General features: G+C 48.0%; 2 protein-coding genes across 5 annotated transcripts in view; one reads left to right on the forward strand and one right to left on the reverse strand.

The window, feature by feature from the left end:
• The window catches only part of SLC12A5 (solute carrier family 12 member 5), a 38,380-nt gene extending 27,049 nt beyond the window's left edge, over positions 1 to 11,331 (forward strand). For both annotated transcript variants that reach the window (XM_003825998.6, XM_003825997.7), the window contains exons 17-26: positions 812 to 980; positions 2,866 to 3,061; positions 4,148 to 4,317; positions 4,769 to 4,900; positions 6,097 to 6,204; positions 7,331 to 7,453; positions 7,546 to 7,745; positions 8,078 to 8,092; positions 8,351 to 8,484; positions 8,695 to 11,331. In XM_003825998.6, coding sequence (XP_003826046.1) covers positions 812 to 980; positions 2,866 to 3,061; positions 4,148 to 4,317; positions 4,769 to 4,900; positions 6,097 to 6,204; positions 7,331 to 7,453; positions 7,546 to 7,745; positions 8,078 to 8,092; positions 8,351 to 8,484; positions 8,695 to 8,786 — 1,339 coding nt within the window. In that variant the 3' untranslated portion in view covers positions 8,787 to 11,331. The remainder of the gene's footprint in view (positions 1 to 811; positions 981 to 2,865; positions 3,062 to 4,147; positions 4,318 to 4,768; positions 4,901 to 6,096; positions 6,205 to 7,330; positions 7,454 to 7,545; positions 7,746 to 8,077; positions 8,093 to 8,350; positions 8,485 to 8,694) is intronic.
• An 837-nt stretch (positions 11,332 to 12,168) lies between these two features.
• The window catches only part of NCOA5 (nuclear receptor coactivator 5), a 29,049-nt gene continuing 15,964 nt past the window's right edge, over positions 12,169 to 25,253 (reverse strand). For 2 of the 3 annotated variants that reach the window (XM_057300791.2, XM_034946906.3), the window contains 6 exons: positions 21,397 to 21,723; positions 19,691 to 19,827; positions 18,249 to 18,375; positions 16,223 to 16,422; positions 14,553 to 14,873; positions 12,169 to 14,082 (listed from right to left, as the gene is read on the reverse strand). In XM_057300791.2, the coding sequence (XP_057156774.1) occupies positions 13,493 to 14,082; positions 14,553 to 14,873; positions 16,223 to 16,422; positions 18,249 to 18,375; positions 19,691 to 19,827; positions 21,397 to 21,723 (1,702 nt within the window). In that variant the 3' untranslated portion in view covers positions 12,169 to 13,492. Of the gene's footprint in view, positions 14,083 to 14,529; positions 14,874 to 16,222; positions 16,423 to 18,248; positions 18,376 to 19,690; positions 19,828 to 21,396; positions 21,724 to 25,253 lie in introns of all 3 variants that reach the window. The other variant, XM_034946907.3, reaches the window with a different exon arrangement.

Consider the following 25,253-nt stretch of genomic DNA (forward strand, 5'->3'; position numbering starts at 1 on the left):
GAGCCGAGATTGTACCACTGCACTCCAGCCTGGGTGACAGAGTGAGACCCTGTCTCAAAAAAAAAAAAGGGGGAAATTGGAGGTCAGAGAGGATCTCACAGGTCACAGAAGGCAGACCTGGAGATGGAATCCTCACACCCCACCTCTTAGCCCTGGGTGCTGCATGCCCAACCCCTCATTCATCTCCCTGTGTTTCACCTTGCCAAGAGTAGAGCCTGGAACCCTGACTTAGGTTAGGGCATTGTTGACTTGTCTTGGCTGAGCCCAGTTGACTAAACTGGGCTCCCAGAACCTGGGGCTCTGTATTATTTATCTGTGAATTCCCAAATGCTCAGCACATGGTCTAGCCCAGAGTAGGTGCTTAGAGAATGCTACGAAGTTGATAGGTGGTTGGAGGACTAAGACGGCTAAATGACTAAGGAAAGGGATGCATAAATAGATGGGTAGATGGATAAGTTTATGTACACGTGGGCAGGCAAAAGCGTGAATCGATGGATGTAGGAATGGATGATAGGTAGGTAGATGTGTGGATAATTGAATGAATAATGCATGTATCAGTAAAGAAATATGCATATGAGTGGATGACTGAAGGATAAAATAGGTGGGTGGGTGGTTGAATGGGTAGATAGGTGAGTGAGGTGAATGGAGAAATGGGTTGATGGGTAGATGAATGGATGGGTGGTGAGGGGTATAGGTGGATGGGACAGATGGTTATAGAGGAGAGATGGCTAGATGACCTGGTGATGGGTGTATGGTGTGTGGATGGTTGGTTACATGGTATATGGATTATGTGACTCTGCACACTCTTCAGGCCACAGCTGCTGGTGCTGGTGCGTGTGGACCAAGACCAGAATGTGGTGCACCCCCAGCTGCTCTCACTGACCTCCCAGCTGAAGGCAGGGAAGGGCCTGACCATCGTGGGCTCTGTCCTTGAGGGCACCTTTCTGGAAAATCATCCACAGGCCCAGCGGGCAGAAGAGGTGAGCAGAGGCCCTGGTTGGGCTTGGGAAAAGGTCAGGACACTTAGGAAGACAGTCTCTATCCTTTTGTACTTTCCTTCCTCATCACCTTCAGGATCAAAGGAAGTGCAGGCATTTCTTTTCTTTTCCTTAGAGGAAGAGCCTAAGAGCCTAGACAGTGAGTTCTTTAGAATTCAACTCACAGCATGAAAGACCATCAGAGGCAGAAGGGCCCATTTTATGGATAAGGAAACTGAGGCTTAGACAAGTCAGGTCATATGTCTAAGGACAGAAAACGAAGATTCAAATTAGGACTCCTTGAACTCCTACTCTAGACTCCTTCCTGCCAAAGTATAAATCTTTCAAGGTGATTTCCCAGCTGTGGACTCTTGATCCCTACAGTCTGGGGTTGACAAGGTGAGTATCCACATTTGATACAGGAAGAAACTGAGACCCAGAGAGGGAAAGCTGCTTGCTGAAAGTCGGAAAGCTGCTTGCTGAAAGTCAGAAAACTGGTGGGAAGCAACATCAGGATTTGAACTCAGGCCCCTGCTCTGTGTCACCTGCTCTTGGTTCCACCCACTAGTCCATGCTTACAGAGCAGCCTACAGAACCAATGTGGGCTGTGGTGGCCAGTGTCTGCCTTAAGCACACAAACAGGTGATTGGATCCCAAGGGTAGTAGAGGAAGTAGGTTCTGTCTGAGGGTCAGGCCTTTCTCCCATCAGGGCTGTGGCTAGCAGTGGAGAGAGAAAAAGAGGCCCAAAGGAGCAGAGGTGAGATGGGGAGGGGCACCCCTGATGGCTTGCAACAGTCGCTGCTTCTGCCTCACTGGGCTGTTCACACTGATCTGTCAGGGCCCAGAGCTGGAGGCCTTGACTGGTCAGTTCCATTCAACACGCGGTGGCTGAGAATGTGCAGTGCACCAGGCATTGGGCGAGGCACAGGGGAGATGGAGATGTTCAAGACCAAGTCCCAGCCCTCGAGGTGCTCACAGGCTGGTGGGGAAGGCAGAGCATACACAGAAGGCTCTCAGACCCACCGGATGTCGATAAATGCTGTTAGAGTTAATAACATCAGGGTCGTACAATGTGATGAGTGTTTTCGATTCCTCAGGCAGGATACTAACTAAGCCCTATGTGCATGATGACATGTGATTCTCCCTATTCCTAAACAAGGTAGCTTGTCCTGACCCCTTGGGTGGTTAGGTGACTCACCCAAGGTCACACAGCCAGGAGGTGGCAGAGATAGGAGTTGAACTTCTATCTGTTTGACTTAGGGGTGGTGGTTAAGAGTGTGGGGGTTGGAGTCAGACTTCCCTGACTTGAATCCTCACAGTAACATTAGCTGTGTGTCCTTAAACAAGTCTTCCTTTCTCCAAGCCTCAGTTTCCTCATCTATAAAATGGGAGTAATAAGACTATTTCCCTCATAGTACAGTTTAAATGGGGGCCCTTAAAATACTTATTATGCTACTTAGAAAGATTGTTGAAACAAATTGTCTGGCTGTGCAGAGAAGCCCAGTTTAATTCTGGTCTGGGTGGGGGTGGTATCTGAAGACGGCGACATTTGAGCTGGGCCAGACAGGGTGTCACGTACAACTTGGCAGGGGCGTGTGTCAGGGTGATGGTGGAGAGCATGTCGGGCAGGGAGGCTGTATGAGCAGTGGGAGGGTGGCAGAAAGTGTGGTCAGATCATGAAGAGCCTTGATTGATCAAGAAGGAATGGGGCACAGAGATGATGGGGAGCCATGTGCCATTCTGGAGCCAGAGACTGACGTGATCAGAGCTGAGCTTCAGGAAGATTGGGATGAAAGGAGGGGAGAGACGGGAGGGAAGGAGGCTACAATGGGCCCAGCCAGGGCCAGTGAGGCCTGAGGCTGGTCCTTGTCTTTTCCCCCTCCCCTAGTCTATCAGGCGCCTGATGGAGGCAGAGAAGGTGAAGGGCTTCTGCCAGGTGGTGATCTCCTCCAACCTGCGTGATGGCGTGTCCCATCTGATCCAGTCCGGGGGCCTCGGGGGGCTGCAGCACAACACTGTGCTTGTTGGCTGGCCCCGCAACTGGCGCCAGAAGGAAGATCATCAGACGTGGAGGAACTTCATTGGTAATGCTATTGGGGGCTGGGGACAGAAGAGGGGTGGGGCTGGGGGCTGTAGAGGGGTGGAACTGGATTTCCGCTGCTTTGGGCCTGAGGGGTTTCCCAAGCACTGCGTGCCAAGTGTGGATTCAGCATATGCAGGTGACAGCAGTCAAGGCTGGCCACGTGCCAGCCACTGTGCTGGGCGCTGGGGACTCCGCTGTGAACGAGACAGTCTTGGCTCCTGCAGCGCTCACAGGCCCTGGGAGGAACACAGTGCAGGGCAGTGGGAAGAGCTACAGCTCTGAAGTCACAGAGGCTAGGCCCACATCTCAACTCTGGTCCTTCCTAGCTGTGTGACTGTGCACACGTGACTCACTCCCTCTGAGATCAGATTTCTTGGTAATCGTAGGTAATAGTATATATAATAACTAACGTTTCTAGACTGAGTTCTGTGTGCCAGCAAGTTAAGGCTTTCTCTGATTCTCTCATCAGTCCTAGGAGGGCTACGCATTGTTATCTCCATCTTTTTTGGTGTGAAACTGAGGCACAGAGAGATTAAGAAGTTTGCTCCAGCTGGGTTCAGTGGCTCACGCCTGTAATCCCAGCACTTTGGGAAGCCAAGGCAGGTGGATCGCTTGAGCTCAGGAGTTTGAGCTGGGCAACCTGGCAAACTACAGAGTAAATGAAAAAGAAGTTTGCTCCAAGTCACAAAGTGGGGAGCCAGGTTTTGAACCAGCCCGGAGGCTACACTGTTAGCTCCAAGCTATTCTGTCTCCTTTATAGGTAGATCATGGTTACAAGGTGTTGGGAGGATTCAGTGTGGTCATACATGATGGGCTCTTAGTAATCAGAAAGGGCAGGTGGTGTTATTGCCATTTGACAGGTGGGGAAACTGAGGCCTAGAGAGGTTGAGAGACGTTCCTAGATCTAAACAATAAATATATGATGGGGCCCAAGTAGATGCTGGTTTTCTGACCACTCAGCCCATGGCCAAGGCCAGTTGGAGTGGGGTGGAGTGCTGGCTGCCAGGAGCCCTTGTGGCTGCTTCTGGGTGTTGGGAGAACCAGAGTCACTGTTTCCCCCTCTGGCCCTCTCCTTGGCCTCCCTCAGAGCTGGTCCGGGAAACCACAGCTGGCCACTTAGCCCTGCTGGTCACCAAGAACGTTTCCATGTTTCCTGGGAACCCTGAGCGCTTCTCTGAGGGCAGCATCGACGTTTGGTGGATTGTGCACGATGGAGGCATGCTCATGCTGCTGCCCTTCCTGCTGCGGCACCACAAGGTGAGTTGTGTGCGTGAGTGTATGCACGTGTGAGTGTGTGTATGCATGTATGCATTTGTGTGCATATGTGCACAACTGCAGGTCAGACTCAGGGGCTCTGGCCAGGGTCAGCTTCCGTGTCCTTCCTCCCCTGTAAACTCCTGGGAAAGGGATCTGCTGACCTACTTCATTCTGAGATGTTAGGAACTGATGGTTTCTCCTCTTGCAGGTGCACTGCTGCAAGGAGAGCAATGCTTAGCCCAAGCCAGTGATGCTTTCTTTAATGGGGGCCCCTCAGACCTAAGCAGGGAAGGTTTTGTAGAGAGTGGCCCCAAAGACAGAGGATTTGGGGTCTGCATGTATGTGTGAGGAGTGGGTGGGAAGAGGGGAAGGGTGAGGGGACAGGGCCTGGCCCTGGATCTCCTCATCACATCTGGGCTGGACCTTTCTGAATCCCCTTCACCGCCTGCAGGTCTGGCGGAAGTGCAAGATGCGTATCTTCACTGTGGCCCAGATGGATGACAATAGCATCCAGATGAAGAAGGATCTGACCACATTTCTGTATCATTTACGCATCACTGCGGAGGTCGAGGTGGTGGAGATGGTGAGTCCCCAGGAGACACCGCTGGGGTTCCACCTGGCCCTCTTTCCTCTTGGCCCCAGCACCAAGTAGGGCAACTCTAACACCCATCAGCTTATGATGCTGGATCCTTTCCCCCTCATCCATCTCTTAGCCTCTCACATATTCAGCCATCCCTCCCTTCTCTATGAAAGTAGCCATGTCTAGTGCTTATTATATGCCAGGCACTGTTCTATGCACTTTATATGTACATAAATTCCAACAACGACCAATGAGATAGATACAATTATCAGCATTTCCATGTTACAGATTAGGAATATGAAGTGCAGAGAAGTACAGTCACGTATTCATTGCTTAACAACAGGCATATGTTCTGAGAAATGTGTTGTGAGGTGATTTTGTTGTGTGAACATCATAGAGTGTATCTATGCACACCTAGCTGGTACAGCCTACTACACACAAAGGCTTATTGCTCTTACGCTACAGACTTATACAGCATGTTACTCTACTGAGTACTGTAGGCAATGGCAACACAGTGGGAAGTATTTGTGTGTCTAAACATAGAAAAAATACAGCAAAAATACAGTAATCTTAAGGGAACACCATTTTATGTGCAGTCTGCCATTGACGCACATACAATGGTGTTATTTGGCATATGACTGTAATTTGCCCAATAACACAGAGTACCTGGTGGAGGCAGGATTCAAACCCAGGCAGGCTGGCTCTAGAGCGTGTGCCTCTGGTGATTATCCTGTAGAGCCTCTTGTCCAACCATCCTCTCAATTCATGTGTCCATCCACCCATCCCTCTGTGATTTCATTAATCTACCTATGTATTCATTGAAGTATTCATTCACTCACTCTCCCATTCATTCTTGCATGTATTCATTCATCGCTTTGTTCCTTTTCTTCTTTCCCTTCTCCATTCACCCAGGTGATTAATTAATCCACTCATTCATTAGTTCATCCATTCATATGCCTGGTCCTGTGCTGGGCTGAGGAGGGAATGAGCTGCCTGCCTTGCAAGAGCATTGCCCTCTCTGCTACGTCCTTGCCTCCTACAACCCTTGACAAAATTAATGATTGGGTAGGGAAGCCCTAGGCTGCCAGAAGGACGGGGGCCTTCCTTCCTTCCCTTGGCCTTTCACCTGGGCTCAGACCTCATGCTTTCCTCCGTGTTCCTCTCCCCACCCCCCAACCCCAACCTCTGTCTGCCCACAGCATGAGAGCGACATCTCAGCTTACACCTATGAGAAGACGTTGGTGATGGAGCAGCGTTCCCAGATCCTCAAACAGATGCATTTAACCAAGAATGAGCGGGAGCGGGAGGTGAGGTTGCCCTGGCTGGCCCCTGAGAGCCTCAAACTGCTGCCAGTTCTGGGTGGCAGGTTTAGGATGCCTCAGGGCTGACACTCCTGGCATTTCAACTTCACCCTCATCTCCCTGATTCCCCCAACCACACCTCCTGACACTGATCTCCCAGACAGCAGGAGTATACACTGCAGCTTCACTGCCAACCTCCCAGCCAGGAGGCAGAGGGACTTTGGTATGGGTGACAGATCTTCTCCTCTGTATGTGACTTCTGGAGCCTGAGAGAGAAGAGTGGATGCTAAATACATATGGATGATGAGTCCTTAGGGGTGTGGGCTGCCAGTGTGAGGGATAAGGGCTCATGTAGAAACCCTTAGAGAGTGGGTAACAGATGGGTGTTTAGAGATATAACTGATGTGTGGGAGTTAGGGGAAAATCCCCTAGGGTGTGATTGATGGGATCTCAGGGGTAATGGTGATAAGCCCCCCCATAGGGTGTGGGTGTAAGATCTTCTAGGTGTGGGTGATGTAGAACCACCAGAGTATGGATGAAAGACCCACCCAAGGGAGTGGAGTCCTTGGGAAAATGAGTGGTGTTACCCCAGCTGGGGACAGAAGGGCTCCTGGAGGTGGGTGATAAGTTGCCCAGGGAATGGGTGGCAATCCTACACGTGAGGGTAATAGACCCATGGGTTTTGAGTCTCCCAGGGGTGGGTAATGTATTTATCAGAATGTGGTTGATGGATTCTCAGGGGGATGAGTGATGGGTACCACTTTGAGATGGGAAGGATGGATCCTCCAAGGCTGGGAGTGTTATCCAAGGGAGGTAGTAAAAATGGTAAAACATGGCATGGTCACTGACCAGTGGACTGAGGACTGACATTGGACCATAGTGCTAGGCAGAGCCTTGCTGTGCCAAGGTTAACCCTTTTGTTGCCAGATGAGGTCTGGGGTTCTGGAGAGGAGGTGGGGCAGGCAGATCAGTGGTGCAGTAGCTATTTGGTCTCAAATCATAGCAATATTTTAACAACTGGTACAGTTCCAGAAAGTGCATCCTGGCTGAACATCATCTCTGGTGATAGCTCTTTGCAGGGCATGGGTGGTGACTCCCAGCAGAGCTGGCACCAACCTATGTCACTCCCTAGATCCAGAGTATCACAGATGAGTCACGAGGCTCAATCCGGAGAAAGAATCCAGCCAACACGCGGCTCCGCCTGAACGTCCCAGAAGAGACGGCTGGTGACAGTGAAGAGAAGCCAGAGGAGGAGGTGTGCAGCTTGGGTGGTTTGGCCCCAACTAGTGGGAGCAGAGCCCTTGGCCTCCAAAGGACTCAACTGCCATCGCTTCATTCATCCCTCAGGTGCAGCTGATCCACGATCAGAGTGCTCCCAGCTGCCCCAGCAGCTCCCCGTCCCCAGGGGAGGAGCCTGAGGGGGAAGGGGAGACAGATCCGGAGAAGGTGCATCTCACCTGGACCAAGGACAAGTCGGTGGCAGAGAAGAATAAGGGCCCCAGTCCTGTCTCCTCTGAGGGCATCAAGGACTTCTTCAGCATGAAGCCGTACGGGCCTGGGGGCTAAGGGCTGGGGGCTGGGGTGAGCTAAAGGGTCTTGCTCCCCATGGCAGAGCAAGAGAGCAGAAGGCATCCTGGTCTGTCAGCCTGCAGACCCAGCTCAGACATTGTCTTGGTTTCCCCATCTGAGGACTTAGGGGGTTGGGCCCCATTGCTAAGGCTCAGAATTCCCAGTTGCAGGCAGCGGAAAGGTGAAGGGTGTGGGGGCTGGCAGAGCAGGACTCAGGGCAGATGACCATGGCCCAAGCCCCCAGTGTCTTCCTCTTTTTCTGACTCTGCTCTTTTTCTTTCTCTCTTTGCATCTCTTGTGTTTCCTGAAGGGAGTGGGAGAACTTGTAAGTGCTTCAGCATTTTTTCATTCTCTCTGCTAGGATGGCCAGGGTCCCTACCCTCCTCACTCTATTGTGAACCCCTAATTGGTGCCACGACCTCTGGGATCTCTGAATAGCCTAGCCTGGAGATGTTTAGGATTGGTGGTCCTAGGCTTGCAAGAACCAGTCCCCAGCAGCCCAGTTCGGGCTGGAAGGGCGACTGGCTCCAATCTTCTCTACCCCCCCGGCTCACGCGGTCTCCACTCCTCCTTCCTGCCGCAGGAACCAGTCCAACGTGCGGCGCATGCACACGGCCGTGCGGCTGAACGAGGTCATCGTGAAGAAATCCCGGGACGCCAAGCTTGTTTTGCTCAACATGCCTGGGCCTCCCCGCAACCGCAATGGTGATGAAAACTGTATCCTGGAATTAAAATTGGGGGAAAGAGGGAGGTGGACGTCAGGGAATCTGGGTCCTGTCCCTGGGATGGAAGAGCTGAGCTGTTCCTGCCTCCGGATCAGCACCTCGGACAGGGACACGGGCGCGAGAGGTCCCCTGGCAGCCGAGCGCGACCCCAATTTCGTCGGGAGGGAAGGAGACCGGGTCTTTCTCCTTGACCGGCTCTCAGACATGGAGTTTCTCGAGGTCCTCACAGAGCACCTGGACCGGGTGATGCTGGTCCGCGGCGGCGGCCGCGAGGTCATCACCATCTACTCCTGAGAACCAGGACCTGCCACCCGGGCCCGAGCGCGCCCGGCCCGCGGCTCCGGAGCCCTCGCCGCGCCCCCCGCCGCTGTCACCGTTTACATACAGACCCTGTGCCCGTGTCCTGGCCCCTTACCCCGCTGCCTGAAGCCCGGAGGCCACGCCTATTGGGGCTGATTCGGAGAGGGCGCCCCGCCGCGCAGAGACCAGAGCTCCTCAGTGCCGGTTTGGCCCGTGGGTCTTCGCTGCCCTTTTTCTAAGCCCGGCCTCGTCTCGCCGGAGGAGACGCTGCAATAAAGGTTGGGAGAAGGCGCGGAAAGGAGAGGAGCTGGGGCCTTGGGGACCCCCAGGTAGTCCATGCGGCCCATTCCTCCCCTTCCCACTCCCGCCGCGGTCCTCGCTCTGCGCTCCTCCGGCGCTGCTCCCTGGCTCCCGGCGGCCCGGAGGCCCGCGGGGTGGGAAGGCCGCGCTTGCCGTCTCCGCCGCCCCTTCTCGCCGAGCCATGGGGCGCGGGCGGCCGAGCCTATACATAGTGTACAGGAGACATCGCGTGTATTTTTAACGTCCCCATATTTATGTGACTAGAAGCGCAACAGACTTCTCGCCACAGTCGAGCTCTCCCCCTGGGGGCACTGCAGGGAGGCGAGGCCTTGGGAAGCTGAATTCTCCTTGACGTCCAAGAGTTTGAGAGCGAAAGTGCTTTAGGCCCAGGCGGGGGTCGTGGCCTCGTTCCCTCGACACCTCCGTCCTGCTCTCGCCTCTTCGCCCTTTCCGCGCGCCCTTGGCTTCCCACCCTCCTCTCCAGTCGTTTTCCGAGATGAGGTGAGACAAGGGTCCAACTTTTCCTGGATTCGCCTCCCAGCGGACGTGAGCTTCCACTGCGGCTGCAGAGACGCGAGCAACCTCTTCTCATCGGCTCTTATGCAAGTTGGGGCCAGGATAGGGGAGGGGTGCTCCTCAAGAGGAAGAAACCGAGAGGCCCGCGCCCCACCGAGGAAGCCCCGCCCCGGTGCCTTCGCTGGGGAGCAGGCGTCTCTCCTCAGTCGGCTTGTCGCCTGCTCCCCGTATCCCATGGCTCCTCGCCAAAGACTGAAATTGTGGAGCTGGAGGGCGCCCCCTCCCCGGAGTTTCCTCCCTGGGACAAGTGAGGGAGGAGGGGGCCGATTCTGGTTTAGGGGCCGGACCCACTGAGAGGCCCCAGAGCCGCCCGTGATATTCCTCCCCCGTCCCCATCTGGCAGCTCCTGTCTCGCCTGAGGGACCCAGCCGCCTTCTCCGTGCTCTGGGGCCAGGCCTCGCTGCTTAGCAGCGGCCTCTAGCTCCGTCTCCCGGGGACCTGGGCCTGAGGGAGGGCTGGAGTCGCACGCGCTTTGTCCTTAGCGCCTGTCTGCTCTCCTCTAACTAGGACCCAGGGCCTTTGGCTTCCCCAGCTCGTCCTTGGCGCTTCCGCTCCACCAGCCTGGTCTGAGGCGTGCTCTGTCCTTAGAGAAGGCGCGGTGGCCGGGTTCCCTTCCCCTAGGGCACATTACTAAGGGGGTCAGGCACTGCATGCTGGTTCCAGCACCATCTGGGACTGGGTACAGTACCTCCAGCCCCAGGGCCCTGACCTGCGCACCTAGTTTGACATCTCACCCACCTCCCAGAGCTGGGGCCACTGAGTAATCCGGACCTCACCACCTCTTTTCCTTTGAGCCCAAGGCAGAGCTGGAGCTGGCGCCACCCAGACAGCGTCAGGTGTGGCTGGGGTAGGTTTGGAGGTCTGCCAGTTACGCCAAGTCCCCTCTGAGATTCGATCAGGGGACTGGATAGATTCTTTCAGGTACTCAATCAGGAAGCTGGAGGTGTTAGACACCAGCCCCCTGCATCCTTCAGTAGACCTCCCTCTGAACACCACAGCCAGGTCCTGCCTTCTGGGGGCCTGAATATTCCAGAGCTGATGTGATGGGCTGTGCAGAAGGGGGCTGTATTAACATCAATTAGGGAACCAAAGTTGCACTATCTGGGCCCAGATTGTCTGGTTGGCAAGAGCAAAGTTTCCGTTGATGAAACAGACATCCCACAACAAAAACCCAAGTTTTCTGTGCTACATGTGCAATATTTGTTATGAATGTTATCACAAGTCATTCATCAAATTATCTTTATAATCACTGTAGTTAGATGTTTCATGTCCATTCAAGTGACTTTTATTCTGAGTGCAATATTTCAATAGCCTTGTAGTGATAACTAGTGTTGCTTTTGTTTTAGACGATCTATGTGCAGGGCAATGCAATGAAGTTGAAAACCCTTGTAAATAGGAGAGGTTGCAAACCAAATCAAGAGTATTTATTACTATTACTACTATTATTATTAGGCCTGCCTTTAATTTTCAGTGTAAGTGTTCAGTATTCCGCATCCTGCCTCAGTATTGATCTTGTGTTCTTTGTGCCAATATGAAAAGGAGAGGGTTGGTTCTTTCCTTTATTGTTGAATGCTCCCATTTAATGCTTTATGGCTTTTACTGTATTACTTTTTTAGACTCCCGTCTGCACAAAATGCAATAAAAATAATTTTATTATACCCTTCATGGCCTGAGATGTGCTGTTTGGACACTCCAGAGGGCCCTCCAGGAGGACCCCACACTCGTAAATCAGAAACACTGACCACCGACAGAAGAGATGGGCTAATGGCCCAGGTCTGGTGATCTAATTTATCCACCGATAGCTCCAGGGCCCTGGCCTGGAGAGCAGCACTATCATCTCCTAAGAGACTGGCAGGCACTTACTAGGTGTCAGGCTGCACTGGCATCTTCTAGGAGGTAGTGAGCACTTTCTAAGTGTAGGTGTCAGGCTGCACTGATACCCCCAGGAGGCAGTGAGCACTTACTGGTGAGGCTCAGCGCTCTTGGCACGTTGGTCCCTAACTCACTGGAGGCCTGTGCCACCCACTTCACCACACCCACCCCAAGTTATTAAATGCTCTTCAAGGCTCCTTCAGGTTCTATGAATTCTGCCAACTCCCTGCACAATGGGTAGAACAGAGGGTGGCAACTGAGACAAAATGAAAACAGGAAGTGCCCCCCTACCAATGGCCACTAACCACAAATGGCCTCCTCACATCCTGTTTTCCTTTCCTAGAATAAGAGGACAAGGCTGCTGACACAATGAATGTCTACCAGAAGCAGGATGTTGAACACAGCACTATAATTAGCCAACAGGCCTTTGCTCTGAACTGTTATTAAAGCCTCTAACTAAGTGAGCTACCTATGAAGAGAAGGCAGGGTTCAAAGAGGTTTGAGGCCGGATCATATGCTGAGGACAAAAGGGGGCAGACCAGAGTCCTCGAGACAGGAGCCCTCACCTCTGACTTGGGGAAAGCATCCTGCAAAGAGCATATTCACACCCAAGAAAGATGAACAAAGCTTTTACTTTTTTTCATTTTAATTAAAAAGTAATCATTTCATTTTATTAACAACACAAGAGTTCCAAAGAGGAAAAAAAAAACCCACTATATAACACAAACAGGTCAGAACATAAAATGCTGCCATTTGGGGACCTTGAATTTTGAAACCATTGTTTGCTTAACCACTGGCAGGGACTCAGCTGAAGTCGCTGCTCTCCCTCACCCCTGCTAGAGGACCTCAAGACTGTGATCCACAGGGCTCTACTGAGCACAAACCCTGGGGAGAGGGCAGCTTCCTGGGGCTCCATTTAGAACCACAGCCAGAAACCCTCCCTCTAACAATTTCACTCTGGTACAAAAGTCGTGAACAGCCACCCATCTCGAGAACATGTCCAGCTACCAGAAGTCTGACATCAAAGTGGTCCCTACGTCCTGCTGCTCAGGAAACAGAATAAGAGTCTAGACAAAAACAAGAGCCTGGGGTTTTGAGCCAAAAGCCCAAAACAAATCACTGAAGAAACGGGTGTTCACGGCCAAAGTCTCAGAACCGACTTCATGGAAGTGCTGCTGGAGAGGGGGATGCTGACAGAACTGGTTAACGGGGAAGAGTGGTGGGGCCCAGATTCACAGTTTGTGGTAACTGCTGCTGACTGGAGCTGTTCAGTCCATTGGAGATCTTCCAATGAAATGAAAACAAAAAAGAAAAGAGAAAAAAACAAAAAACAACCTTGGCTCAGAGAGAAAAATTCTTTTTTCTGTGGCTGCCATGGCCATTCCTCAACAATCCAGAGTGGCTGATTTATGAATCCTCAAGCAGACCCCAAACATATGGGGTGAGGGTATGATGACACTGTGCCTGCCAAGGCCAGTTTGCTTTTCTTCAACTCTAGGCAGGAGTTGCAGGCAGGAGCTTGAGCTCTGGTCAATGTGTATGAAGCTGGAAAGCCTTGGTAGGTTCACAATGAACAAAGGTGGTGGCTACTGACATGACAAATGCCATTCCAAACTTGGCTAGCTGGGCCTGGCTCCAAATCCAGTAGAAACAGGGACCGGAGAAACCCCATCAAATATAAGCCCAGACACCTGTACTGCCCCCAGAGATATTTATTTTCTACAAAACAAAAAACACAAAACAAAAAAAGATACAGCCCCAAATGCAATATAAACTTTGTAAGGAATAAGCAACACAGCCTTGGGCAGAAGAGAGAGCAGGTGGTAGAAATTGATGACACTCGATGCCGGCCTGGGAGCGCAGAGAACATCCTCCAAACAGCTCTATTTAGAACAAGTAAGTGGGAGGAGGCCAGGGGATGAGGGGACTGGGGAGAGTTGAAAGATTTAGCTTCAGTAATGCCTCTGGTAAGATCCCATGGGGGCCTGTGGCTGCCCCATCTGTGCTGTGGTCTGGCTAACCAGGTGGGAGAGAGCAGGGCCACTCTGGATCAGGGTATCCAGAGCCTTCTGTACACTTGGATTGTCAAAGTTGATACCTGTGGAAGACACAGGCCTCTGGCTAGTCATGTTGCTAGCAGGTGCCAGGCGACTGGAAGGCTGGCCAAAAAGCCCTTGGGAAGGAGCCCCAGGTCTGGGGCCCATGTTCTGAGCAGATCCTCCCTGTCCCAAAATGCTTGGAGGCTGATTGCCAGAGGCCTGTGATCTTTGTTGAGGCTGGCTGTTTGCTGCTGTGGAAAAATTCTGGTTTGGGGTGTTTCCGGCAGCAACCGAGGGGGATGCAGAGCTGCTATTGGCCGTCACTGTGCCACTATTGAAGAGGCTGAGGATTTTGGCCTGAAGCTCTTGCTGGGAGGTGGGGGGTGCAGATGGAGTGGGTGTAGCAGAGGGGAGCACTTGGCCGCTCTGGAGCGGTTGGGAGCTTGGCTGTGTCTTCAGCGAGGCACCCGAGGTCGCCCCGAGTGGTTGGCGGGAAATCGGGCCTGGAAGACAGAAGAGGAAGGTATCTGGTTCAAAGTACCCCCCAAGGGCAGGAGGCCTAGCAGCCAAAGGAAGAACAACAATCACTGAGTCACATCAATCATACAGTACACAGACGATAACATCAATTTCCCAAAGAGGCCGCTTCATGATATGTGCTGTTTACAGAAAACAATAGGCTAGTTCCCCTAGAGAACTGCTAAAAAACAAAAGGGCATCCATCCTGGCTACCACGGAGCCAGCAATACTAGTCAATCCAACACATTAACTATAGGGATCAGCATTCAGTACCCAAATATAAAGTTATTATTAACATTATATCAGCATGGGTGGCCCACGGGAGAACCCAAGGGATGGACTTATTTCCCTTACCCACTCCAAAGAGCCCTGGGCCTGACACCCTCCCAACAGAGCCTGGGGATTAGAGAAATGCAGAGTCAGAACTTCACCTCGGCCCTGCCACGTAGCTCACCAGGCAGAGAGTCGGTGCTGCTCCTCATCAGCCGCTCCTTCCGCTCTCGCAGGTAGTTGATGATCTTGTCAGTCTCTTCAGCAGTGAGGTACCTGTTGTCTGCCAGCAGGTTGATGAGGCTCTGGATGGCTGGAGGGTGGCCCCCACGCACTCCCTCCTCAGGGCCTCCTCTCTCTCTTTCCTGCAGGATGGCTTCATCGGCCATCTTGGCTGCCTGTCTGGCAATCTCCTCACGTTCCTTCTCCCGGCACTCATTCTTGTAACGCTCATAATTTCTGGCCACCAGCACCATGGCATCTGCTTGGGGCATGTTGCGATGCTCTGTAGGAGGAAATGACATGAGTTATTTTCTTCCATGACATATTTAAGTGCCCACCTGCTGCACTCTGTCAAGTCTTTCCTAACCTCATACCAGCAAGAAAATCATTTTGGTGACAAAAAGCCTTGAGATTGAGAGTGCGGTGGTGTGGGGGGAGAGATGAAGGCCAGGAAGGGAAGTGAATGAACACTTTTGGTGGGGAGATGCACCTTTATATACAGCTGGTTCTTTGGGGGAATTCCTAGATCACAGACTTGCAGTAAAAACCAAAGAAACATGACATCCTCCCGCAGATTCAAACAGACCACGTGGGGGAACAGCCACGGGAGGCAGGCCCAACAGCCTCTAGACCAGCAGCAGGAGGCCAACAGGCCCCTCTGGAAAGCAGGGCTCTCCACTGTGCTCCTCAGGACAGAGCTGGCCTACCATTTTTTAATTCATCAGTTCAAAAGTCATGGATTAAGATCAAACTGTGACCCTAAATAACCTCCTCTCCTCACCCATGGGCAACATGGTTTACTGGGTAGTGAGAGGACTCCTTAGAACTTTAGTCCTCACACATCTTGAGGACTATTCCTCAGACAAATGACCCACTGGAGATCCTTATGTAATTGTATGGTTATGAGGGTAATGGGTGAGGCAAAGAGAGATCCTGAGTATAGTGGGAAAAGGGTTAAGTCTGTGCTGTAAGAGTGAGGAGCAGGGTATCAGCTGGCGGACTCTTAATCCTCTGGGCTCAATGCATTAAAAGCTACTTCTGAGGAGGACTTCGAGAACTGGGCCTGGGCCTCTACAGGGTCACGGCCTCTTAGCCCCTCTGGTTACTTCTCCAGCACACTTACAAAAAGGACCCTAAATGCCTGTTATATTCTCTGTCCTCCATTAGAAAGCTGGCAGAAGCAAGGATTTTGTCACATTCAGTGGAGTACATGGCAGAGGTGTGCTGGAGCCAGATCTCAGTGGCAAGAGCCAACTGTGTACAATTCTTTCCAACTCTCCCTTCAGTGACTTCAGGTTGGTGGCTTGAACTGAAACATGGTGGGAGTATTTACACCATGGAGATCAGCAAATGCTATAAACGCCCTCCCCCCACACTGGAACTTGTTGTTACACGTGTGCCAGCACACCACTGTATATACCTAGTGGCTAAGTATAGTGTAACAGAGATCCACTAAGAAACTATCAGATAAGTAAGTGACTATGCAAGACTCTTCCATGGTACTTAAGAGAGGGGCCCTACCATATATGAACTGAGATATAAGAGTCATTTGCCCAAAACCTGCTTCTTCTGAGTAAGGCATAAAGGACTAATAATGGACTAGTGACTACCTCTGGTATTCTGACTCTGTACCTTGCGGGGTTCCAAACATGATGTTGACTGTGCAGGAGCGGTGAATCTGGTGTTGCTGGGTGATGACAATGGCAAAAGGAGAACCTCCCCTGCTAACATCCTCCAAGGCTTGTGACAGTGACACTTCTGTGTTAAGGAAGATCAAGTCCACTACCATGCCCAGGTCTCGCACCTTCCGCCCCACAGACTCAGCATAGTCTCTGTAAAAATAAATAAGATCCAGGTGAGCGACCAACTCCAAATCTGCATCGTGTGTCTCAAGCCAGTTGTGTGTGTTCCTACTGAGAACTCACACCTTAGTCTACCCCAGTACCGTATTCAGGATCCAAGTATCTAGACCAATACTCTCTCTCTACCCTGCCTCAGAACGGTTGTGACTTGCTTGAGATCACGTCAGAAGTTGCTAGTAGCACAGTATGATACCCAGGTCCTTCTCTTGATTCTCTAGCCCTGTGGTCCTTCCTTAAGACCATCCTGCTCCCTAAGACTTGTGGCACTTATCTCTTTTTGGGTAGGCTGCACAACACAGTGGGAAGATCATGGGTTTAATGCTAGAAACATGTGTTTGGATCCCAGCCCTTAAAATTTATTTGCAAAGTTGTGAAGCTTAAGCAAGTCCATTTACCTCTTACAAACATCAGTTTCTTTACTAATAAAACAGGAGTAACATGGCTCAGTTCATACGTCATTTTTTTGACCTTCCCTCCAATCTAAATTAGATCTCTGACATTCTCTTCTCATAGGACTCATCACCTGTATGCTTTTGTCACCTGCCCCATTGGGTGTAAGCTCCACCAGTGGAATGAGGCTATACAGCCCCAATACCCGCCATCCACCATACATATAAAAGATTTGCTGAATGCTCATTTTATATGATTACTGTGAAGATTAAAAATAATTTATGTAAGGCACCTAGTATGGGGTAGTACATAAAGTAGGTGCTCAGAAAATAACAGCTATTATCATGTGTCCAAAAAAAGCTCTCTAGAGTTAAAAGCAGCATCTATCACTGAACAAGACAGCCAAGAGCCTGTGAACTCTGCCTACTGCTTGATGTCTCAACACCTATTTCCCTAGTCACTGCCTTGAAATTAGCTCTTTAACCCCAAACTGCTAGAAAATACATGAAGTTATTTACTTAGTACCACCTAGGGAAAGGGAACATAGCTACTGCCAAGCCTGCAAGCTGCTATACTCCTTTCTGCTTCTCTGCTCTGCCTCTTCAAGGAGAAAATGTAAAACAGGGATGCAGTGAAACAATGCTATGAGCCCTAGCTTGGTAACATGGTCATGTAACAGTTCTGCAAGGCCATGGTACTTCACAAAGACTTGGTTCTTGGCTGACAAATGCAGAGGCGTGTATCCCAAAGTATTGGGCATTTGGGTTGTCCCATGAAGGGAGTATATACTACTCTGCTTGACCAGCGCCTACACCCTCTTCCACTCTCAGTCTGCATGGTTCCACAGGGCTAATCCCACCTCTAGCTCTTGGGATGGGAACATGACTTAGCCCTGGCCAATCAGAACATCCAGCACCCCTGCCAAAGTGACAGGCTCAGGGATGGGAAAGTGAGTCAGGTCAATCTAAAAAGAACTGCAGAACTTCAGGTGGAAACACTGGGAAAGAGAAGCTCTCTTTCCACTTGGCTTGCTAAGCTAAGACGACACACGTTTAGGGCCAGTGCCATTCTGCCTCTTCGAGCACAAAACCTGCCTGAGAACAAAGGCAAATCTGAGGAAAACAGTGCTTAGAGACTAACACAGAGACCAATTTTGATGACATGGTTTGATCCTGGATGTGGCTGTGCCTCAATTTCCCAGTTACTTTCTGCTTAAATGAAAAATGTCCCTTTTGGCCTCAATTTGAATTGAGTTTTCTGTCACCTATAACTGAAAGAACCTTGGCTAACAGAGCACAGCAATGCAAGAATACACAGCTCAGATTCAGTGGACAGAGGTGCTAAACAGGAGCCTGAATTTCTCTGACTCTTCTCCTTACTGGGGAGAAATATCTAAGGGTTCTTACTTTGTCTGTTTGTTGACCACAATCACAGAACAATCAACGGGCCTTTCGGCATCAAAGCGTCTCTGGATTTCCTCAAAATATTGACGATAAAGCTCTTCTCTACGCCGTTCCTCACGTTTCAAACGCTCTGCAAAACACCACCAGGGTAAACTGAAATAAGGACTGGACCCTCATTTTAAATCCTGAGCTACTTGTAGGCAAAGGTCATAATACTCTGAATCAATCCTCTAGTCTATCTCCTAAAAACAGCCAGTATTAATATTTTTTACTATTATAAATTAACCAAAATGTAATGCTGGATTAAAGGACGTGGCCATTTTAATGCTGCATCTGATACTTACTGCCAAGCTGCTCCCTGAGAAGGCTGATACTAATTTATACCTCCACAGAGGTAGATCATCTAGTGCCTATTTCTCCACACCTTAGTCAACAGTGAGTACTGTCATTCTTTTTAAGTCTTGCCAACTTGACAGATAAGAATATTATTATTATTCTAATCTGCATTTTTGCTTTTTTGGGGAAAAAAATCAAGTAGTAAAGTTTAAAATTAAAAATTTTAAAGTTCTTTTTTTAAAAGACAAAAATCAAGTGGTAAAGTTTAAAATTAAAAAATTAAAATTAAAAATGAGATTCTTAAAGATTTCAACTTGGCCAGGTATGAAATAATTTAAGAACCTTTAAAGATGTATTGAGAAAAACCAGGCTTTAAAAAGACATGTTTGTCTTCATCTAAAAAAGAGATGCTGTTAGGTAAAAGTTATAAAAAAACCCAAAAACCTATTTTGCCTAGATAATGCAGATAGTCAGTCATAGTTACTTGGTCAGTAGGCAAAAAACAAGCACTTAATGTCTTCAACTCCAATCTTTTGTTCATTTTTCTCTTTTTTTTTTTGAGACAGGGTCTCACTCTGTCACCCAGGCTGGAGTGCAGTGGCACAATCATGGCTTGCTGAGACCTCAACATCCTAGGCTCCAGCGATCCTCCTGCCTCAGCCCCCCGAGTAGCTGGGACTACAGGTGTGCACCACTGCACCAAGACAATTTTTGTATTTTTTTTATAGAGATGGGATTTTATCATGTTGCTTAAGCTGGTCTTGAACTCCTGGGCTCAAGTGATCTGCCGGCCTTGGCCTTCCCAAGTGCTAGGATTACAGGTGGTGGCCACAGTGACCAGCATTTTGTTCATTTCTTATTGCTGGAATTTCATATTTATTTCTTCTTGTTGGATGACTAAACCAGATGATGGTACTAATTTGCATCTTAAAAATCATTTTCAAGCCAAATGCTCTTTACCCACTAATAAGCTACTTATATTTCTTCTTTTATACACTGCTTGGCCAAGGCACTAGCCCTTTTTCAGATGGGATACTGGTTATTAGTTTCCTCTCTCTTTTGTAAAGTGTTCTATCAATAATAGGAATAGACTGTTTCAGCTACTTTACCTTTTGCACGAGACTGACTTTCTGGGCCTGGAGGGCCCCGTCCATCAAAGCTATCTCTGTAACGGTCAAAATAAGAGTCATCCTTTCTCCTGCAATAGTCATCCATTCGTAGGTATCGGTCATAAGAGCCTTCTCTCCTGAAAAGTTAAGGAAATTTTCATAAAGATAAAACTGTGTCTTATCCTGAAAAAGTCACCTAGAGAATTCTCTGGGATTAGACAAATGAGGTTTATATCTGGGACTCACTGCATTATCAGCTCTGTGGCTGTGATAGAGTTAACCTGTCTCATGGAGATGATGTACAGAAAGCACTTAGCATGGTCTTTGGCATATATTAAATGCAAAATAACTGGCAGGAATTATTGATATTAGTTTTGAGGAAACATTACATGTCCCTCCCTTGTGCTTTTTAAAATTATATCTAAACGCATATAACAATAATTTGCCATATTAACAATTATTATTATTATTATTATTATTTTTTAGTAGAGATGGAGTTTTGCCATGTTGCCTAGGTTGGTCTTGAACTCCTGAGCTCAGGCAATCCAATCCGCCCACCTCAGCCTCCCAAAGTGCTGGGATTACAGGCGTGAGCCACTGCGCCTGGCCTAACAATTTTTAAGTATACAATTCAGTGGCATTATATTCACAATGCTGTGCAATCATCACCATTATCTAAAATTTTTCATCACCTCAAACATAAATTCTGTATTCGTGAAATAACTCCCCTCTCCCCAGCCACTGGTAATCTTTAATCTATTTTCTGTCTCTATAAATTTGCCTATTCTTGATATTTCACATAAAGTGAAATCATACAATATTTGTCTTATGTCTGGCTTATTTCACTTAGCATAATGTTTTCAACGTCCTTCATGCTGTACCACAGATCAGAATTTCATTTCATTTTATGGCTGAATGATACCACATTATATGAATACACCACTTAAAAACAAATCCACACAGTGGCTTACACCTGTAATCTCAGCACTTTGGGAAGCCAAGGCGGGAGGATACCTTGAGCTCAGGAGTTCAAGACCAGCCTGGGCAACACAGTGAGACTCCACGTCTATACAAAAAAATTAGCCAGGTGTGGCGGCATATGCCTGTAGTCCCAGCTACTTGAGAGGCTGAGGTGGGAGAAGTACTTAAGCCTGGCAGGTCAAGGCTGCAGTGAGCTGTGATCATGCCACTGCACTCCAGCCTGGGAAACAGAATGACACCTTGTCTCAAAGAAAAAAAAAAAAAAATCCATTAATCTGCTGATAGACATCTGGAGTGTTTTTACCTTTTGGTTATTGTGAATAGTACTGCTATGCATATTCATGTACAACTGAGTCCCTCTTTTCAATTGTTTTGAGTGTATACTCAGGAGTGGAACTGATAGATCATATGGTAATTCTATGTTTAACTTTTTAAGGAACTGCCAAACTGTTTTCCATAGTGGCTATACCAATTTGCATTCCTACCTACAATTTCTGAGAGTTTCAATTTCTCCATACCTTTCCAACACTGTTATTTTCTGTTAAAAATGTTGAAAATCATTCATACTTTGCAAAATTTATTGAGCAGCAGCACATCTACCACTTGACAGTCACCAGAAATAAAAGGCTGATAAAATTACTGCTCTTACAGAGCTTTCAATTAGTTTAGCAGAACATACATAAAAAGAACTCAGGAAAAAACAAGCAGAGTAACTACGTATGTACCTGTACATAGGATCTCGGGAGTCTCTCATGTCTCTGTATCTGTCGTACATGGGGTCTCGCTGATCTCGAAAATCCCTAGAGTCTCTTAGATCACGAAAGTCTCTAAGATCCCTCACGTCCCGAACGTCCCGCACACTCCTGCTGTCTCTGTGATCCCGCAAATCTCTACTATGTCTGTGGTCCCGCAAGTCTCGGGGGTCTCGAATGTCTCTGCTGTCCCGGGCATCCCGGCCATTTCTGCCATCCCTGGGCTCTCTCCTTGGACTTCCTCGAATTGGGGATCGATCACGCCTTGAATCTCGACTGTCTCCAAAGCCATATGGATCCCTGTGGGAGGTAGCAAGAAAATGCTAAGACAAAGAAATTGAAAGTAGCCAACCCATCAGCTCTTCATATGAGAAAACCCCCACCCTCCAAGCATTCTTCTCTAAAACAGGGCAGCCAAACAGAACATGACTCAACATTTAAGGCCAGTCATCCATCTGGTCAGCAAATAGTCTAGAGGTTCCACAATCTCAAAAGATTAGGACATCAAAAGAATGCATGACCAAAAACTGAAGGTTTTGACTGGATAACAGTATTCATCAGGCTTTCAAAGTGAAAGTGTCTTTCCACCAGACTTGCTTGAAAGAGACTTTACAAGGGGTAAAAAGTTGGAGTGACAGAGTAAGGAGGCAAGACTCATGAAGAAAAAAAGAGCGAATGGCACAATCTTATAAAAGTGATCAAAGGAACTGTCCTTAAAGTACGGAAAATGCACTTGAAGTATCTTGGCAGGACAATAAAAATAAGGGGAAAAAATTACTGTAAGATACATACAGTAAAGGACCAAGAACAATCTGTTTCTCTGTTTTGTCAGGGCTATTGAGTATTGGTATCTCTCAATCTGAGGGTTTACGTAGAACCTGATTCCATTTTGCTCAAGATGGTTTAAAAAAAAAAAAAAGAGAACAAAACAAAACAAAAAAACAACCTGAACAGTGAAGTCACAGATATGCTTTTCTGCTCTGACTCAATGTTCTTCATGAGACGTTTCAACCCACTGGAAACTCCTCTTCAACATATTTAAAATTAAAAACTTCTTACCCCAACCCCATCAGTCCCATTCCCCACTTTTCCACTTTTGACAAAATCATCTTTCTACTTATCAAGTTTTAAGTTCTTGAATATTAACTATGCTTTTTCTTCCCCCATCCCAATAAAGTCACTTGTGTCCCGTTCACTTTTTCTTTCCATTCCCATTGGATTTGTAAGTCCAATCCAAGCCCTTATTTCTATTCTGACACCAACAGGTTTCCAAAACACAAAATTAAAAATCAACCTACTTGCTTTCAATTCATTCAACACATAAATACACTAACTATCCTAAAATGCCAACTTCTATGTTAGAAAGCCTAATAAATCTGACGGCTATTATCTCCCTCTCATTTCTAATTCAACCTCCTCAGTTCTACTTAATTCTTATAACTCACAAGATATAATCTATCTCAATATTTTTATTTATTTGATTTCTATACTTGGAATATTTTTCCTGCACTAATCCAAGTACCATCCAATCCACACAGGCAAGTTCGTGTCCCATGTCTTCCAAGAAACCTTCCCTACCCTTCCTAACTGCTGATCTCTTCTGCTCAGCTCAGGGCACTTTCTATCTGTATTACTCATCTTGATCTGGCATTTACCCTTTTACAACAATGTCTTATGTCTGACCCGCTTTAAGGATTACCTTCTCCGTAAAACCTGCCCTGAACTCTTGATCTTCCCCAACAACCATGCTCCTCCTCCAGTCCTTCCCATCTCAGTAAATGGCACATCCAACTACTCAGTTACTCAAGCCACGAAACTGGATGTCATCTTTCCCTTAAAGCCTCATCCTCCCTTCCAACCACATTTCCAAATTTTCTCCATTCTTTCTCAGTTCTGCCCACTTTCCTTTACCTTCTTTGGCAAAACTGAAGGCCAGCGCATAATCATCTCACCCTCAAACCACAGCAAGAGCCTTCTAAAGCGGTCTCCTCATTTCTGTTTTTGCCTCTTTCCAAATCTTTCTCCAGAAAGATCACTCTACAGTGATCTTTTACGTATGTAAAGCCCTTCACTGGTTTCCCACAGTACGTATTTATTTTTATAGGGATGAGATCTCACCTATGCTGCCCAGGCTGGAGTGCAGTGGCTATTCACAGGTGGGATCACGGAACACTACAGCCTTGAACTCCTGGGCTCAAGTGATCCTCCTGCCTCAGCCTACCAAGTAGCTGGAACTACAGATGTGTGCCACTGTGCCAGGCTCCCACAGTATTTAGAATTCAATCTACAACCTCTACCAATGCCATGAAGGTCCTGTATAATCTTGGCTCCTGTCTTCTCTAACCCTGTCACACCCTCTCCCTAGTTCACCACTCTTTGCCACACCGGCCTTTCAGCTCTGCCTAGCCAACGTCTTTCCTGATCCCTTTACGTGAGTAGCAGGAAGAGATCTATACTCCTCTTCCAGGTCTCAGCATATAAATATCCCCTACTCCCTGACTGTTAGATTCAATCAAAGTTTACTTTCTGCCCCTAAAATTCTCTCATAGCACTGTTTTCACTTTTGTCATTTATCACAAATTGACACTACATATTTACTTAATGTCTGTCTGCCCTACTAGACTACAAGTGCCACAAGGACAAGAACTACGTCACTTTGATTCTGCACTACAAACCCACTATGTAGAACAATGTCTGTTATACGACAGATGCTCTATACATATGTTGAATGAATCTTGCTCCAGTACAAACTTCTATAACCGCACTTACCACACTGTTCTGTAATTATTTGTTTACGTGGCTTCCCTACCAAATAAGAAGTTCTCTTGAAGGCTTTGTAGCTCTAGGATACAGCATAGGAGTTTAGTAAATGTTTAATGAATTGAATTATTCTACTAAACTGTAAGCCTCTCAAGAGCAGGCAGCATGTTTTGCTCATACTTTTGTCATCTACCATGGTTACACACATTAGGTATTCATCATGATGTCATCAGCTTGTGGAAAACCTCACCTCAGCTACACGGGCACAGCAAAAACAATTTAAATGCCAATTTTGCTTCCATGAAAAATATTTGTTATATATTCTAAGGTTCACCAGCATTCCTGACTTGTGAGAGCAAACATATCATAGACCAGGGACTTTAAATGAGAATAGCTAAGCATTATTTTTCTTATTAGAATAAAGTAAAGACTAACCAAGATTCTTACTTCAACTTTCCTTATTACATCATATAATCTTCCTAACATGCAACATCTGATGTAGCGTGTAATGTGGGCAAACACTCAAGATCCAAAGAGAAAGGACAACTGCAAAGTATTTTTGGATTAATGATCGGCAGATAAACCTGCCTTGGGGAGCAGTTAGAAGTAGTCATTAGAGGTGGAATCCAATTTCAAGTGTTCTTGGCAATCAGGGCTGAGATATCATGATCCTGACAGACCACAGACCACACACAAAGCCTTGGGCTGGTGGAAATGGGGGTGGGGCATGTCATAGCATGTTATTTACCACCTTCGGAGTATTGTAAGTGCTATGTTTGGTCCTCATTCTTTTGAATCCATTGAAAAACCTTACTTACCTGTCAAAGTCCATCCCTGCAAGTTGACTAAAACTCTAGATTCGCAAAGTCTGGGTTCAATCTTCCAGTCTGAGAGGGCAAGCCCCACCCTTTCCCTCAAATAATTTGAAGTCCATGTGCAACAAAACTACTAATTCCCTCTCAAGTGCCTTCAGGGTAAAAATGTAGAAGAGGTGATATTCACAAAAGGAAAAAGAACCAAAGGCATGGTGGAAGTAGGGACAAAGAAGATAATAATTTTCTCAAAAGGAA

This window comes from Pan paniscus, chromosome 21 (assembly GCF_029289425.2).
Source record: "Pan paniscus chromosome 21, NHGRI_mPanPan1-v2.0_pri, whole genome shotgun sequence".
Classification (NCBI taxonomy): Eukaryota; Metazoa; Chordata; class Mammalia; order Primates; family Hominidae; genus Pan; species Pan paniscus.